The 13450-nt window shown below is 48.8% G+C and overlaps 7 protein-coding genes across 7 annotated transcripts; 3 read left to right on the top strand and 4 right to left on the bottom strand.

Annotated features, from left to right (window-relative positions):
* Positions 1-608: 608 nt before the first annotated feature.
* On the bottom strand, positions 609-1323 carry N7484_008065 (MARVEL domain-containing protein; the record flags this gene model as incomplete). Its single annotated transcript, XM_057118452.1, has 4 exons — positions 609-768; positions 838-960; positions 1018-1121; positions 1177-1323. 4 exons carry the CDS (start codon positions 1321-1323, stop codon positions 609-611), a joined length of 534 nt encoding a protein of 177 aa, XP_056971487.1.
* Positions 1324-2700: 1377 nt separating this feature from the next.
* Positions 2701-5182, bottom strand: N7484_008064 (actin-related protein ARP5; the record flags this gene model as incomplete). Its single annotated transcript, XM_057118451.1, has 5 exons — positions 2701-2730; positions 2788-3564; positions 3615-4555; positions 4606-4926; positions 4987-5182. The coding sequence occupies 5 exons, from the start codon at positions 5180-5182 to the stop codon at positions 2701-2703; spliced, it is 2265 nt and encodes a 754-aa protein (XP_056971486.1).
* Positions 5183-5542: 360 nt separating this feature from the next.
* On the bottom strand, positions 5543-6074 carry N7484_008063 (DASH complex subunit DAD4; the record flags this gene model as incomplete). The annotated part of the gene is made up of 5 exons (XM_057118450.1): positions 5543-5586; positions 5639-5723; positions 5775-5819; positions 5872-5928; positions 6000-6074. The coding sequence occupies 5 exons, from the start codon at positions 6072-6074 to the stop codon at positions 5543-5545; spliced, it is 306 nt and encodes a 101-aa protein (XP_056971485.1).
* Positions 6075-6209: 135 nt separating this feature from the next.
* On the top strand, positions 6210-6779 carry N7484_008062 (uncharacterized protein; the record flags this gene model as incomplete). The annotated part of the gene is made up of 1 exon (XM_057118449.1): positions 6210-6779. One exon carries the CDS (start codon positions 6210-6212, stop codon positions 6777-6779), a length of 570 nt encoding a protein of 189 aa, XP_056971484.1.
* A 711-nt stretch (positions 6780-7490) lies between these two features.
* Positions 7491-8212, top strand: N7484_008061 (uncharacterized protein; the record flags this gene model as incomplete). Its single annotated transcript, XM_057118448.1, has 5 exons — positions 7491-7521; positions 7622-7648; positions 7729-7777; positions 7844-7859; positions 7916-8212. The coding sequence occupies 5 exons, from the start codon at positions 7491-7493 to the stop codon at positions 8210-8212; spliced, it is 420 nt and encodes a 139-aa protein (XP_056971483.1).
* Positions 8213-8670: 458 nt separating this feature from the next.
* On the bottom strand, positions 8671-9480 carry pfy1 (profilin; the record flags this gene model as incomplete). Its single annotated transcript, XM_057118447.1, has 5 exons — positions 8671-8799; positions 8882-9016; positions 9135-9219; positions 9371-9386; positions 9453-9480. The coding sequence occupies 5 exons, from the start codon at positions 9478-9480 to the stop codon at positions 8671-8673; spliced, it is 393 nt and encodes a 130-aa protein (XP_056971482.1).
* Positions 9481-11530: 2050 nt separating this feature from the next.
* N7484_008059 (uncharacterized protein) lies at positions 11531-13246 on the top strand (the record flags this gene model as incomplete). The annotated part of the gene is made up of 5 exons (XM_057118446.1): positions 11531-11621; positions 11673-11918; positions 11969-12868; positions 12944-13117; positions 13167-13246. 5 exons carry the CDS (start codon positions 11531-11533, stop codon positions 13244-13246), a joined length of 1491 nt encoding a protein of 496 aa, XP_056971481.1.
* Positions 13247-13450: the final 204 nt, after the last annotated feature.

The following is a 13450-nucleotide window of genomic DNA, read 5'->3' as shown; positions in this document are numbered from 1 at the left end:
CGGCGTTCAACACAGCCTAAGCGTTCCAAATCTGGCTGAAGATGGCGTTTTATTACCCCGCCCCCCAAGGTTGTAGATGTTGAATCTGCCTTTCGAATCGCCTGAGATACACCCATTTGCATGCTAAAACAGTCGGTTTGACTATTGGTAGCCTGAATTGTACATACAAAAGAGAAATACAATGAGGTAGATTCATGTCTACCTTGAAAAAGACCAACTGTCGGGGTGTCCCTCATCAGTCACAGTACTATGGCAATCAAAACTTGACAAGAGTATAGGCGCTGAACCATGCCCAGGTATCAAGTTCATTAAGTAGATTAGAAAAACATGGCCCACGCCCAAATCAACCGATCACATCCACCATGAAACTATAGAAACTATATGCACATCATCAACCGGACATCCACGTCAAACGGGACCAGAATCAAAATCTCGACCCGTGCACATTAGAGCATGGGTGCTACAAAAGCTCACACAGCAGGGGACAACAGATACATTTGCATCTGCACCACACCCAAGCAGCCCGATTGGACAAAGCACCCGACTTGAACCCAACAAGGTAGTACAAATATGCCATTAAAACCAAAACCAAATGGAAACCAGGCTATTCAAACCGTTGCAGTCGGTGCAGCAACTTCAGCCGGAGCATCAAGCGGTGGCCGAGTTCCAGCGGCATCTGTCTTTTCAACCACGGGCTGAGTAGGCCGTGACTTTTGGTAAGCCCGATGAGCAGCATACTCGAGGAATAATCCAAAGAAGGTAAAGATACTGGAGAACGTCAGCACCGGGACCGAGTATGTGGGGTAGGACAACAGAAAAACATGAACATGAACCTACAAAGCAAGAAAGATAAAGGCCTGATTTGCCCTCTTGCGTCGACAGGAAACACCAGGCGGAGAGTTGAGGTAGCACGAGTGCCAGTCGTAGTCTTCAGCCGCAAAGACAAAGGCCGTTAACCATCTGCAGAAGCGTATTAGTGCTTGGATACATTTTGGTTGAGGGTGCTAGGGAGCGTACAGGTAGGAAAACACGAGATCGATTAGCATGACCATTTTGTTCAAGAAAGATGGGCGGAAGGGGGAGATGAATGCTGGGATGAAGCAGACGATGGAGAAGGCAGCCTGGAATTGTTAGCGCTTTGAAGGTATGGGAAGTTTTGTATGTATAGCCACGCACGATGACTTCTTGGTAGATAATGTGCTGCCCGCGAGGCCCTCGGCTGATGAACCATGAGGTGAGGCCCAAGACAATGACAGCACTGCACCACTGCATAGTTCTAAGAACCAGCTGCAGTGGTCGAGCAACAGTGGTTGAGAAGCGCATGACGAGGTATCAGGAATGAAATAGGATAGTCCCAGAATGAATAAGCTTTATTCGGATCACAGTATCAGAGTTGAGGAATAGCAGAGGAACGAGATCTCTCAAAAGGTGGCAATCCCCGACTTTATGTGCAATAACGCATCATCGGTTCGACCCGGACACAAGCATGTACAAACACGAGTCCATGAGAGGCGAAGATCAACAAGGCATTCGTTCTGCAGCCCAGCCCATATCCCCAGCTGCGTCATGATTGCATGAAGCCACTTCCCGAATCAGAACCTAATTTGATTTGCGCTTGCAGGTACATCATTGAAGCACACTTCCAAGTTGTATGGCTTCACACTGTACGAGCTGGAAATTCTCATCTAGACTAGTCCGATAGTCTCAAGTCTCCCGAATGCCATGCATCTACTAGATGCGAATCAACATATGCGCAAGGACTTCCAACACAAACGAACCCCAGAAGTTCAGCTAAGAAATGACCAAGATCACCATTCGGCATACCGCGGAACAGCTAAGAAAGCAGCAGCTGATAAAAGCCGAATCTTGCATCTAAGCCAATCATAAGAAGCTGTTCTCTGCGTGCATATCACACCACCTCGACAGAGGTGGGAACGGGAACCACCTATGACCTTGGAACAACGGAACGAACGGCAGAGTAACTAAACAGATGTTGTACTACCAAATAACGGGGATCTCCCAGCATGGATCAATGATTTCTCAGGCTAAGAGGTTCCTCTCGTTGCAGAGAATATCCATTGAATCGTTATAGTCTACAAGAGGCAAAGGAATAGATGTGACCACTGGAACCGCGAGACAACAATAATACCTGAAGAAAGCCAATGGATCGGATAAAGTATGGTATAGATACTTGACCCCGCTCATCATGATCGCCAAATGGGATGATCTATGATTCTCGTGGTAGCACATGACAATCGTACTGTCGGAGGATGGTACGATGCAAGTCTATCCAGGCTGGACTATCTTCGGTTAGGTCGGCGTGACAGGCACCTAACCTGGATAGCCCAGACATCAATCCTGTTTCTGGTCAATCGTGTTTCTGGTGGACTTGTTTTGGTAAACAAAACCAACGGCCGAGAACGCCAATGGAGCTGGAAGCCCAGGGAGAAGGTCATCCAGCATGTATAAGATGAATGCCCTAGTCTTATTCGTGAAGTACTCGACAGCTCCTGAGGTACGATTACGCAAGGGCCCAGTGTATGCCTCAATGGTGGCATCCTGGATAACCTGAGGACAAGAGATCTACTCTCAAAATCTTAATTAAACCTTTCATTCAAAGTAAACATGCCCATTGCCTAGAACCCGTGCAACTTGACTCCATTGCGCCTGAGTTTTGGAAACCACTTTCACTGCTCGTGCCTACCATGTAGCGTTGCCAAGGTCGTGTTCCTAGAAAAAGTTAGAATCAAATCAAAACAAGACACAAAGTATATGACGTAGACCCACCTTAATATACTCGCTGCCCTTCTCCAGGTATTCTTGTCGGGTCACAGATGATTGACTGAAATCAGCACTAGAAGCCCACTGTGCCGCACCCTTCCAAGCATCCAACACGGGATCAGAGGCTCTGCGCACATTGAACTCTGCATCAATGGGCAGGTACCCACGAAGCTCGTTGCGGAATCGTTCCTCAAATCCAGAGAAAAGGGTGTTTCCACCCGTCAAGAAGACATCTTTGAGGAGACGGGCACGGTCCTCGGTGCCTGAGAAGCGCTGGTTCACGATATCAGCGGCAATTTGAATCAGACCAGCTTGGTCCACGCCAGCAATGGAAGGCTTGAACACGACCTCGGGAACACGGATGCGTTCCACATTCAAATGAAGCTGGTGTGCTTCGCGCTGGCTCTCGGGATCAAAGGGCCAGGGGCCACGCAGGAACCCATGGACAAGACTCTTAGTCCAGTCCGTCTGGGCGGCGAGAGTGTGGTTTTCCGTGAAGTCGGGGTCATATTGGAGTAATTCTGCCTCGGCACCATTGAGCATGGCACCCAGATCCTCCTCCTCCTCCTCGTCGCTCTGGTCGCCCGTCGCAACGGTCCGGTAGACACCCCAATCGTCGTCATTGGCACCAAAATCGTCTTCATCTCCACCGCGGCGGCGTTTCTTGGGACCATCGGACGCCAAGTTGGCCAGGGTCTTCATGCGCTGTTGACTGGCAAGGGACTTCCGGTTGCCAAGGTCCGCCTTCATGCGATCGCGGTCCTTGATACGTTGAAGAATAGACTATACTCATTAGCACTTGGAATAGAAACGATAGATAGAGACACACCTACCTGGCGATTAGCTCGTCGTTCCGCAATCCAGGCCTCAAAATTATTTTCTCGCTTTTCTCGGTCAAGACGTTCCTCTTCCTCAACGCGAGCCTTTTCACGCTCCTTCTCGGCCTTAGCACGCGCTCGCGCATCAACATTCGACTTCATCAATCGTTGGTGACGCTTCTCTTTCAGGCCAGCTTCATCAAGCTGGTCATCTGGAATGTCAAGCAACGGGAAGGACATCTCCTCGGGCTGCTCTTCAGTCTCCTCGATGCCAAGATCCTTATTGCGAGAGCGCTTGATAGATTTCTCCAGGTCACGGATCATGCGCTCAAGATGGGCCTCATCCTTAAGTTCTTCACTTTCAAGAATGCGTCGAACCTCCTTCTTTGTTTCAGAGGCCAGGGTAACCTGGATGCTCTTCCAATACTCAAGTTCCTGCTCCTTTTTCACCAGCTTTTCAAGACGCATTTTGGCCGCCTGTTCCTGTAGTCGGCGACCGCTCTCCTTCTTCCGCTCCGCAATGCGAGCAAGCTCCTCTTCAGTCTTCTCGACAACAATGTGTTCAGTGAATGGGTACTGGATGACGCGATCGCGGTCCTCCAGACCCGTCCAATCAAGATACCCACTCAACTCGCGGTCGTAGTCTTGCGACACGTAGCAATGCTTGCGCACCAAGTCCTCCATTTGGTTATCAGTGATACGTGCCGGGAAGGTCGGGTACTTCAACTTCATGAGCTTCATGAGGTATTCAGCATTTTGCAGGCCGCCCCAGTTGAGCCTCGTGCAATTGGACAAGAGCGGTTTTCCGCCCAGCACAGGAATGACATGTGTAGATGTATGCGACGAGGAAACGACCAATCCATCAGTTCCTCTGTTGTAGCGATATGCAAAAAGCGAATCAATTCCGTAGGATACAGACGGCGCAGAGTAACACTCGAAGAGGATCTCGTTCATCACTAGAAAGTGTTAGTTCTGACCAGTAGCCCAATGAACCAGAGCAACATACTTCTTCTCGGATATCCCAAGTTGGCGATCGGTTCAGTCATAAGGATCGGCCGGTCGACGCCGCCGTTTGAACCGTCAACACCCAACTTGAGAAACATATAGTCCAACACGCCCTCCATCACGTCCCAGTTACCGACAACGCTGGAGCCAGGATCAAAGGCGCCACGAAGCTGGCCACGAGTTGTCGCATCGAGATAGGCATCGTGCCCGATAAAGTTGCACTGGCGGTTCAGCTTGCGATCGCGGTAACGGCTCATGACGGGAGGGATGACGAAGCGCGGGTTTTTGTCAAAGGACCAACCGGCCTTGACTTGATGAGCACCTGCGCGAAATTCGAATTAGCCATAAATCCATGCAGCCCCGTATATTCCACCGGACTGACCATTGTCGATAACGATAGCACTGGTGTCGGGATGGGCCTTGCTCCGCTCGAACCCATCCGTCTGTGGAGCCTGGTAGCCCTTGAAGGGAAAGTCTTGCGCGTGATATGGCTCAGGTGGAGGTTTCGCAGCAGGCTTCTCAGATGAATTGGCCGCAAATCGGGTCGGTAAAATGGTCCTGACCGAAGTGATAGTCATGGTGGGCTGCGCCGGTGCGGAAACCAGGAGCTGTAGGGTCGGAAATCAGTTGTAGAAGATTACTGCATGGCAAGGGCAAAGAATCAGAGGAAAATATAAGCGAAAGAGCCAGGGGACACGGTTATAGCAGAACCGGAACGACCAAGCGGAGACCAATGGCGTGGATTGGAGGTTGAGAGTTGAAAGTCGGAGGTTTGGTTTGCGCCAAGAATGGGGAAGCGGTGATGCGCTATCTCTACCTCCACTACTGCTTCATTACGGTTCTCTATTCACTATTCTTTGTGACAAAACTTCCGCAAGATGCCATTAAAGTAAATGATCTCATTCATACATTGCTTCGTAATACCAAAATTCGGTTTCTCAAGTAGAACCTTGCGGCGAGGGTTCTTTAAGGTTCTCCGTAGCTGCAGTGGATTTAGCATTTGATATTGGATATTTGGAGAGCGAGAAGCATACCCTCTAGGTGAAACAAAACATTCGACTGATAGTTCTTGAACATTTGAGCCACTAATTCGACGTTCATGTTCTGGATATTGACCTCCTGCGCGTTGTCAATGATGGCTACCATGAAGCATATGATACTAGTACACACCTGAAGACCCTTGTTCATAACCATAACAGCCTCGTTGAGCTTCTCCTGTATAATAATTAGCTCATTAAATCGCTAGATGACGGCGATCGCGACTTACGACATTGGTGATGATACGCGAAAGCAGCACGGACTGCTGGTGCTCATGAGGGCTCTCCTAGTTGAATTTAGTCGGTCTGTTGGACAACAGAAAACATGAAGCCCAGTTTTATGTTGGAAATAGCTTACCATGGTCTTGAAGTGGTTGGATGTACTTGTTTGTTGGTAAAGAAACAGATCGGGATGATCTGTTTGGGCGGTCATGTGAGACCCGGCTCTTTGTGGTCGCCCTTCACCAGAGCTTAGCCACCATCTACCTATTTCATCATTATTGTATGGACTGTTCGGAATTTCTTTCTCCTTAAACCTCCCAAACTTGACAACTACCTTGATCCCACAATGCCTCCCGCAACCCCTGCCAATGACGAGGCGCACCAGCTGCTGATGAACCAGCTTGACATCGCCCCTCTCCAAAAGCCATTCCGCAACCCAAACTGGAAGCCCTCCCAGCGTCGCAACCGAAACCTCAAGCAGATAATTGCTGAGAGTGCCCGAAAGGAAGCCTCAGTGATGGCAACTCAAGCTAACTCGGGCGCGACCACCCCCTTCACTGCGACGGGTAGCACGACGGCCGATGGAACACAAACCCCAGCAGAAGGAGCTGGCAAGACCCCCAATCTGGCACAAGCTTCGCAGAACTTGTCGTCCTTGGTCCTGGAGAAGAATGCTCGCGCCAATTTTCCCACTGGGCCGGCAGTCACTTATACCAACATCGAATCTGCACCATCGCTGAGCGCGGCTAACCAGCGCCACTACTGCGATATCACCGGGCTGTCCGGCCCCTACACCGACCCCAAGACACGCTTGCGGTATCACAACAAAGAGATCTTCGGGGTGATCAGGACATTGGCACAGGGCGTACCAGAGACCTACCTTGAAGCGCGTGGAGCACACACTGTCTTGAAATGAAGACAGCCAAAATGTTATATAATGAATTACGATCAGTTTCAAGCGCGAGGAGAGACATTTGTACGAATAGAAGATGATATTGGAAGTCAAGGCCTCAAAATAATACGATATCTATTACAATGAATGTCCGGCCAACACAGTCAAGCCCTTTCCATCCCACCTGTCCCTTTCGAAACAGGCTCAAGAAAGCGCTCCGGCTTATTCGTGACCGTAAAGTTCTTTATTCGCCTTGCGCCAGGTGGCACTCAACTAGTACCGAAACTCCACAGAAGGGAGTATCAGTTACAACACCCGAAGGTGTTGTCGTCGCGGCGTGGATATACAGATACAAGTACCTGGTGCAAAAGGACCGTGTCCAGAATAGCTGTCCAGACCACAGCGCAAACCAGCATTAAAGTCTGAGCTTTGTGGTGGTATCGCCTAGACAGCCATATTTTGCTGAAACCAGTCCTTTGATCTCGACCAATGGCTTATTTAGCTCGAATGATCAAGTCAATGTGGTACTTGTGTGAAGAAAAAGAAAACGCAGAGACCGCTCGAGCGGCTTAAACACCAACCCCGACCGCCTTCGGTGGCGGGCAGAAAAAAGGGTTTCTGTTTACGGCGAAATCACTATGATTTCCATTTGCAATTGATCTCGTTGGCGCGTCCTTTTCTTCCTTGTTCCTTTTAAAATCGTCGTTCAAGACTATTACGACATAATACATCAAAATGCCGAGTATGTGGCTTTCAGAGCATCAGAGTGAGTACCTCGTCACCCGACATTGTGTCGCGCGACACTTGTCCAAGTGCAGCGCATCGCAGCCTAACTACGATTGAATCAAGACTGACCCCTTTTCTAGAGTTTGGAGTGGTCTTCTGCTGTGCAGGTATGCTCACATGGTTCCCGCATAAACTATAGCGACAAGCCGTTCAAGCACAAAGAGCAAAATTAACCATGGTGGTATAGGTGGCTTGTTCCTTTTTGGAGGTGTCCTAATGTTCTTCGACCGGTCATTGTAGGTTTCTTTCCTGGTTATTATGACTTCCTATGACCATGCGACAAAATGCTAATGACTCTTTAGATTGGCCATGGGCAACGTACGCCACAATCCCCACTTCCAGCCTCCCTGACCCCTCCCACTCACATACTCCAGATCCTCTTCCTTATCGGTCTCACCCTGATCATCGGCTTCCAAAAGACCTTGGTCTTCTTTTCCCGTCCCCAAAAACTTAAGGGAACCGCTGCTTTCTCCGCTGGCATTATTCTCATCCTCCTCCGCTGGCCACTCTGTGGCTTCATGATTGAGCTTTACGGATTATTCATTCTCTTCGGTGACTTCCTGATCACTATCGGTCAGTTTGCAGGCAATATTCCCGTCATTGGACCGTATATCCAGCGTGGATTGGAGGTCTTGGCAGGTGGTCGGAGCAATGCCGAGTTGCCTGTATAAGGCTGCTCGGCTTACTTTTGACCTGGGGTCTGGCAGTCAGCATACGTGGTAGATGCACAGTTTCAAATTTGCATAGATTATTTTGCAGTGGACTGGGCATCATGGTCATCCAGTTGTGCCTTCTGGCGCATGAATATGGATGCGACGAAGTCTACGTCTTAGAAACACTTGATGTAATTACTAATGATTTCCCTCTTACGTTTTTCAGCGGAGTCCATGATATCAGTATTTCGTGATAGAATAGAACCAACATATAGGATATGGACATGAATCGGGTATCGACCGGGCTAGACACCTACCCAACCCAAGTGCGATAAAGCTAGATGAACAAGCGGAAATCCAAAATACAAAAGCAAAAGACAAGAAAATTCGATGCTCCTTTATTTGCTATTCTTCACATCTCATATTCTCATATCATCTTATTCGATGATCGCAAAAGTTTCAGTACAAGGACCCATTTAGGCCTTGTTAATGTAGTCAACAAGGTTCTCAACAACGGTAGCAGCGTTGGTGGTTTGAACGTTCTCGCCGTGGTGGGCGATCATAGTGCAAGAGGAGGCACGGACAACAATAGCGCCCTCCTTACCCTATTTCCCAAAACAAGTCAGTCATGTCAATGGAGGGCGATTGCGCGCCTTCGAATTGCCGAGGGGTAAGACAGCTACGCACCTTCTTGCCGTATAGGGAGCGAGCATCGGCCTTGATAGCGACGAACTTCTCACCGCCGATGGAGAAACCCTTGGCGAAGGCATCGTCGGGATTTGTGAACGCAACGGCCAGGGAGTTAATATCGTCCTGGGTGAGCTGTGGGTGGAAAGGAGCCAGTCAGTTTCGTGATCCTCGTGTGACATTTTGGCCCCGCATTCGAAGCTTGTGGTTGGGTATCGGTTTTCGGATGAAAAGGGGCAATGGTGTATCATACCGTGAAGGTCGGGGACTGGGCCTCAAGGCCGGAGAAGTCTGCGGCGAGAATGCCGGCCTTGTCGAATTGACCGGAGCCCATCAGGCTGTTGGAGAACTGTCAGCATCGATTCGGGGGTAGGCTGTCGCCGCATATTGCTATCAGGGTTGGGACTCTGAGCTGCGGGCGAAGCGAAGAGCATGATCGGGATAGCTCAAGGTGGATTGGTGAGAGGGAATCAAAGGAGCGAGTCGTACCTCGAGTCGACGTAGCCTGAACATCACAAAAAAGACGTCAGTGAGGGGGAGTGACGGATGCGGTCATAGGGGAGGAACGTACCTTGCCAAACTGCGGAGTGAGCGCCCATTTTGAAGTTGTGTGTGAAGGGATTGAAGGGAGAAGAGAAGAAAGAAAAAAAAAAGGGTCGTGAGGAGATGCAGAGAATATAAGGAGCTGGGAGGGTTGGCAGTCGAAGTGGGGTGTGTTTGGCGGTAAATAAGACCCCGCCAACTCTGTTCAAAGTCGGTGTCGATCTCTCGAGAACGGGGCCAACCGGACCGTGGTTTCAACCACTTGGGGAAGTCTGGGAGGGATCACTTTGGGGACTTCGGATGAAAATGACATGAGGCTCTTGTTTTTGCCGAGTTCTAAGCTTTGTATGTCCACTGGTGACCTTTCAAGAATTTTACGTTCTAAGTGACTGCCTGCATGGCCGATCAACCTTGCTCTACTTCGGCATGTCATTCCACGTGTGCCTGGAGTGAGGGGCTCTGTGATTTGCAAGGAATGCTTGCCCTTAATTGTCCCAGGGCTCTGCACACCTGGCATGCATATAGGTGTCAGGCAGCCTTTGAGTTCCGAGTTGTGGTATAGCGGTGTAGAACCCACTGATCGCATCGCTTGAGTCATGTATTCTAATCGATTCTAAGGGTTGTTTTCTCTTCCAGTGTCGGGCCTACTATAGACCGGGATTAATCTACATGTTCTCCAGAGCCTTTCAATCAAGTATTACAAGGTGAACGCACGATCCCATGTGCAATCAATGCTATTAGACTTCTAGTCTCGAGTGATCATGATTGTAAACTTGTTGCATTGTCCGGCTACTATACCTATGCGAAAAGTTTCTTGCACCCCATCAATTATTGCTACATTTATGAGCTTAACATTTGCGGATACTCCACTGCTGGGCATATTCTTGAGGATATCAATGACGCTAGCTCTCCAGTGAAGGGGTGCAGGTGATAGGCAGCAGCCTGACTCAAATTACTTAAATTGTTACCTAGACCTTATATACCTTGTTGAGAATCTCCAAGGTTACGGCGTTGTAAATATTGAAGTTGACGTAAATCCTTCTACCTAAAGGCGATTAAGCTACGTAGCTCCTGTCCGAACCTTGGGATTCCGTGTTCCCGCATAACGCCGACCTTTATCAGGTTCATATCTTCATGTGTCAATGTTAATGCCGACCTTTGATTAGTATTAGGACTCTTAGGACTCCTAAACTTCTTCGTGAATCTGGTCCTTGAACGTATAAATCAAAATTAGCTATGGTCGGTGCATCGCGAAAGAAATTAAAAAAAAAAAAAAAAAAATCACAAGTGGAGAAAAAAGAAAAGGGCAGAACAAAATCAAAATCTCGGGGATTGACGGGCCTTCCCATGGGTTTAATTGGCTCCATGGCCGACATGTACCTGAATGCCTACTTGATACAATCTAATGGGCTACGCGTCAATACCTATCGACTCTATTATATGCCCGTGAGCATGTGTATTCTCTCTGCTGCCTATTCGTAGATTTAGGTCAACGCGGTCTAAGTGGACCCACTTACGTAGGTCCCTATGAAAACAGCCCTAGAGCTTGAAATATTCTAAGCCTTGGTGTTTAGATCATTTACCAGATTCTACTCCGTACCTACAGACAGACACTTGGGCAGAATCCAAACAGGAATCTAGAGCATCATAGACTACATGTTGCAGTGACCGCTTCTTTATATCACACCGCTCCGGCTTTGGACTACATGAAGAAAGCATAATAAGATCACTATAGAATAATCAGAACTCAAGTTTACTGATACCTGAAGCTACCACTCGAAGCTTCAAACGACACTGAAAACAGATCATTAAGTGTATGTCTAAACATTTGAACTCGGCGTTAACTCCCTGATTGAGCGTCGGCACACTCCACGGCCGATCTGGTCCGAGAAGTGGGATCCACTTCCACGCAAGCCTTTGACAACTGGATCAAGCACCATCGCATTTAATCCATTCGGCCCCTGCAAGGCATGGCCCATCTTCTGCTCTCGCATATCGCCACTCATGGCTGCCGACCATTTACAACCCAAAAGGCGGTCGAAATACCCACGCTGAGATTTCCGCTTTAAAACTGCGCCGTCCCAAGGTTCCTTGAGCACAGGCAGAATGGCTTTCAAATCCAAACTCCCCGTGGGGTACCGATGGCGTTCTTCAAATTGGTTCATTATCAGCTGTATTGCTATAGCTCTCTTCTCGGGTTCGTTGCTCGGGTTGGTTTGATCATGATCTCCGTCTAACTGGTTCATAGAGAACTTCCTATACAGCTACATCGTGCCCATTCTCCAGGTCATGCTGGAGAAGCGGTTGGGTATTGAGGAATCGGACTTACAAGCGACTACCTCTCTCGTACTGACCGTCCATGCCTTGGTCTGTTTGGTGGCTGGTCCACTAACAGGCTGGTTGGCCGATAAAGCGCCGAACAGAAGGCTGCCCTTACTTCTTTCATTGGGAGCCGAACTGGTAGGAACAGTGATCATCATGCTAGCACCGAATCGTAGGATATCCTTCGTCTCCCTCAAGTCAATACAGGCTGACATAATCTAGTTCCGGTACTTCTTCTCGGACGTGCACTCCAAGCAATAGGTGGAAATACAGTATGGATCGTTGGCCTCGCTACCGTCGCCGATACAGTCGGACATGAGAATACGGGCAAAGTCCTCGGCGGGATATCGTCATTCTTCGTCTCCGGATTACTCTTCGGTCCGATGGCCGCGGGTACCTTTCTCCAGGTGCTGGGATACTGGTTGACCTGGATGGTTCCTATCCTGATGCTGATCATTGATATGCTGATGCGCGTGGTCATGATCGAGAACAAGAATGGCCACCGATCTCCGACCAAAGAGTATCTCTCCGACGATACTCCTTCAACTGAGAACGCCAACCGAGCGGGACATAACGATGATCAAGTCCATGAAGACGCGGCTCTTCTAGATATCCCATACCTGAATCCTAATTCATACTACGACGACGAAGCACTTCCTCCAAGAAGAAATGACGCCCCGGTGACCAACCAAAAATCACTATTGACATTTAATATCTATACGATGATCTTGTCCGATTCCCGAGCTGCGGGTGGGCTGATCTGTAATTTCACACAGGCTGTGATCCTGGTCGGACTGGATACCACATTACCTCTTCATTGCAACGAACAGTTTGGCTGGAACTCTGCCCGAGTCAGTCTAATGTTTCTGCTGCTACAGATACCGTCCCTCCTCCTGGGCTCCCTGACTGGCCTTCTGAAAGACAAGGTTGGTACGAAGCTTCCTACTAGTGTGGGTTTCCTGACCGTCAGCATTTTCCTTTGGATGCTGGGTACGGCCAGCAGTGACGGTCTGTCTATTGTAGGAACTGGACAGAAGGGTCAGGCGGTATACATGGTTGCTGTTGTTGGGATTGGTGTCTCACGAACGTTTATTAGTGGATGCGGTACGATTGAGATTACCAGTAAGTGATTTTATTAATTCGCCAAAGACGAGCAAGGCCTTGAAATCGGATACTGACGTTAGTCGCCTGATCCAGATGTGATGAAAGAAATATACGAAGAATATCCCCAGCGTTTTGGATCCTCGAAGAACTTCTCCTCTGGCTTTTCCATGACCAACTTTTGCTGGACGGCAGGGATGCTTGTTGGGCCTGTTATATCGGGATTCCTAGCTCGATCGGTCGGATACTATTATATGAATTTGATTTGTGGTAAGTCGCTCGCATTGCCGTCCTCAAACAGGGCTAATATTGTATTCAGCAATTATATCTGCTGCAGTTGGAATGGTGGGAATGACGTTTCTACCAAGCAAAAAGAAACAGGCGATCGCTCTACCGTGAAAGTCGAGTGAACCGTTTACCTTTGATATAGGGATGTTATAGCATTCTGCGAACATTTGCGATGCTTGACCCGCTTTGCCAAATACAAGAGCTCGATTTCATACTTTCGGGAAATCTGAACGAGACCATGATATTGATAAACGACTTTAATAATCGCATTTCTACCAATATTCGACTCACTGCGCATGAACTCACCGTTCTTGT

The sequence above is a fragment of the Penicillium longicatenatum genome (genome assembly GCF_028827895.1).
Source record: "Penicillium longicatenatum strain IBT 33135 chromosome Unknown contig_4_segment0_segment0, whole genome shotgun sequence".
Taxonomy (NCBI): Eukaryota; Fungi; Ascomycota; class Eurotiomycetes; order Eurotiales; family Aspergillaceae; genus Penicillium; species Penicillium longicatenatum.
This window is presented reverse-complemented; position numbering and strand designations above follow the sequence as displayed.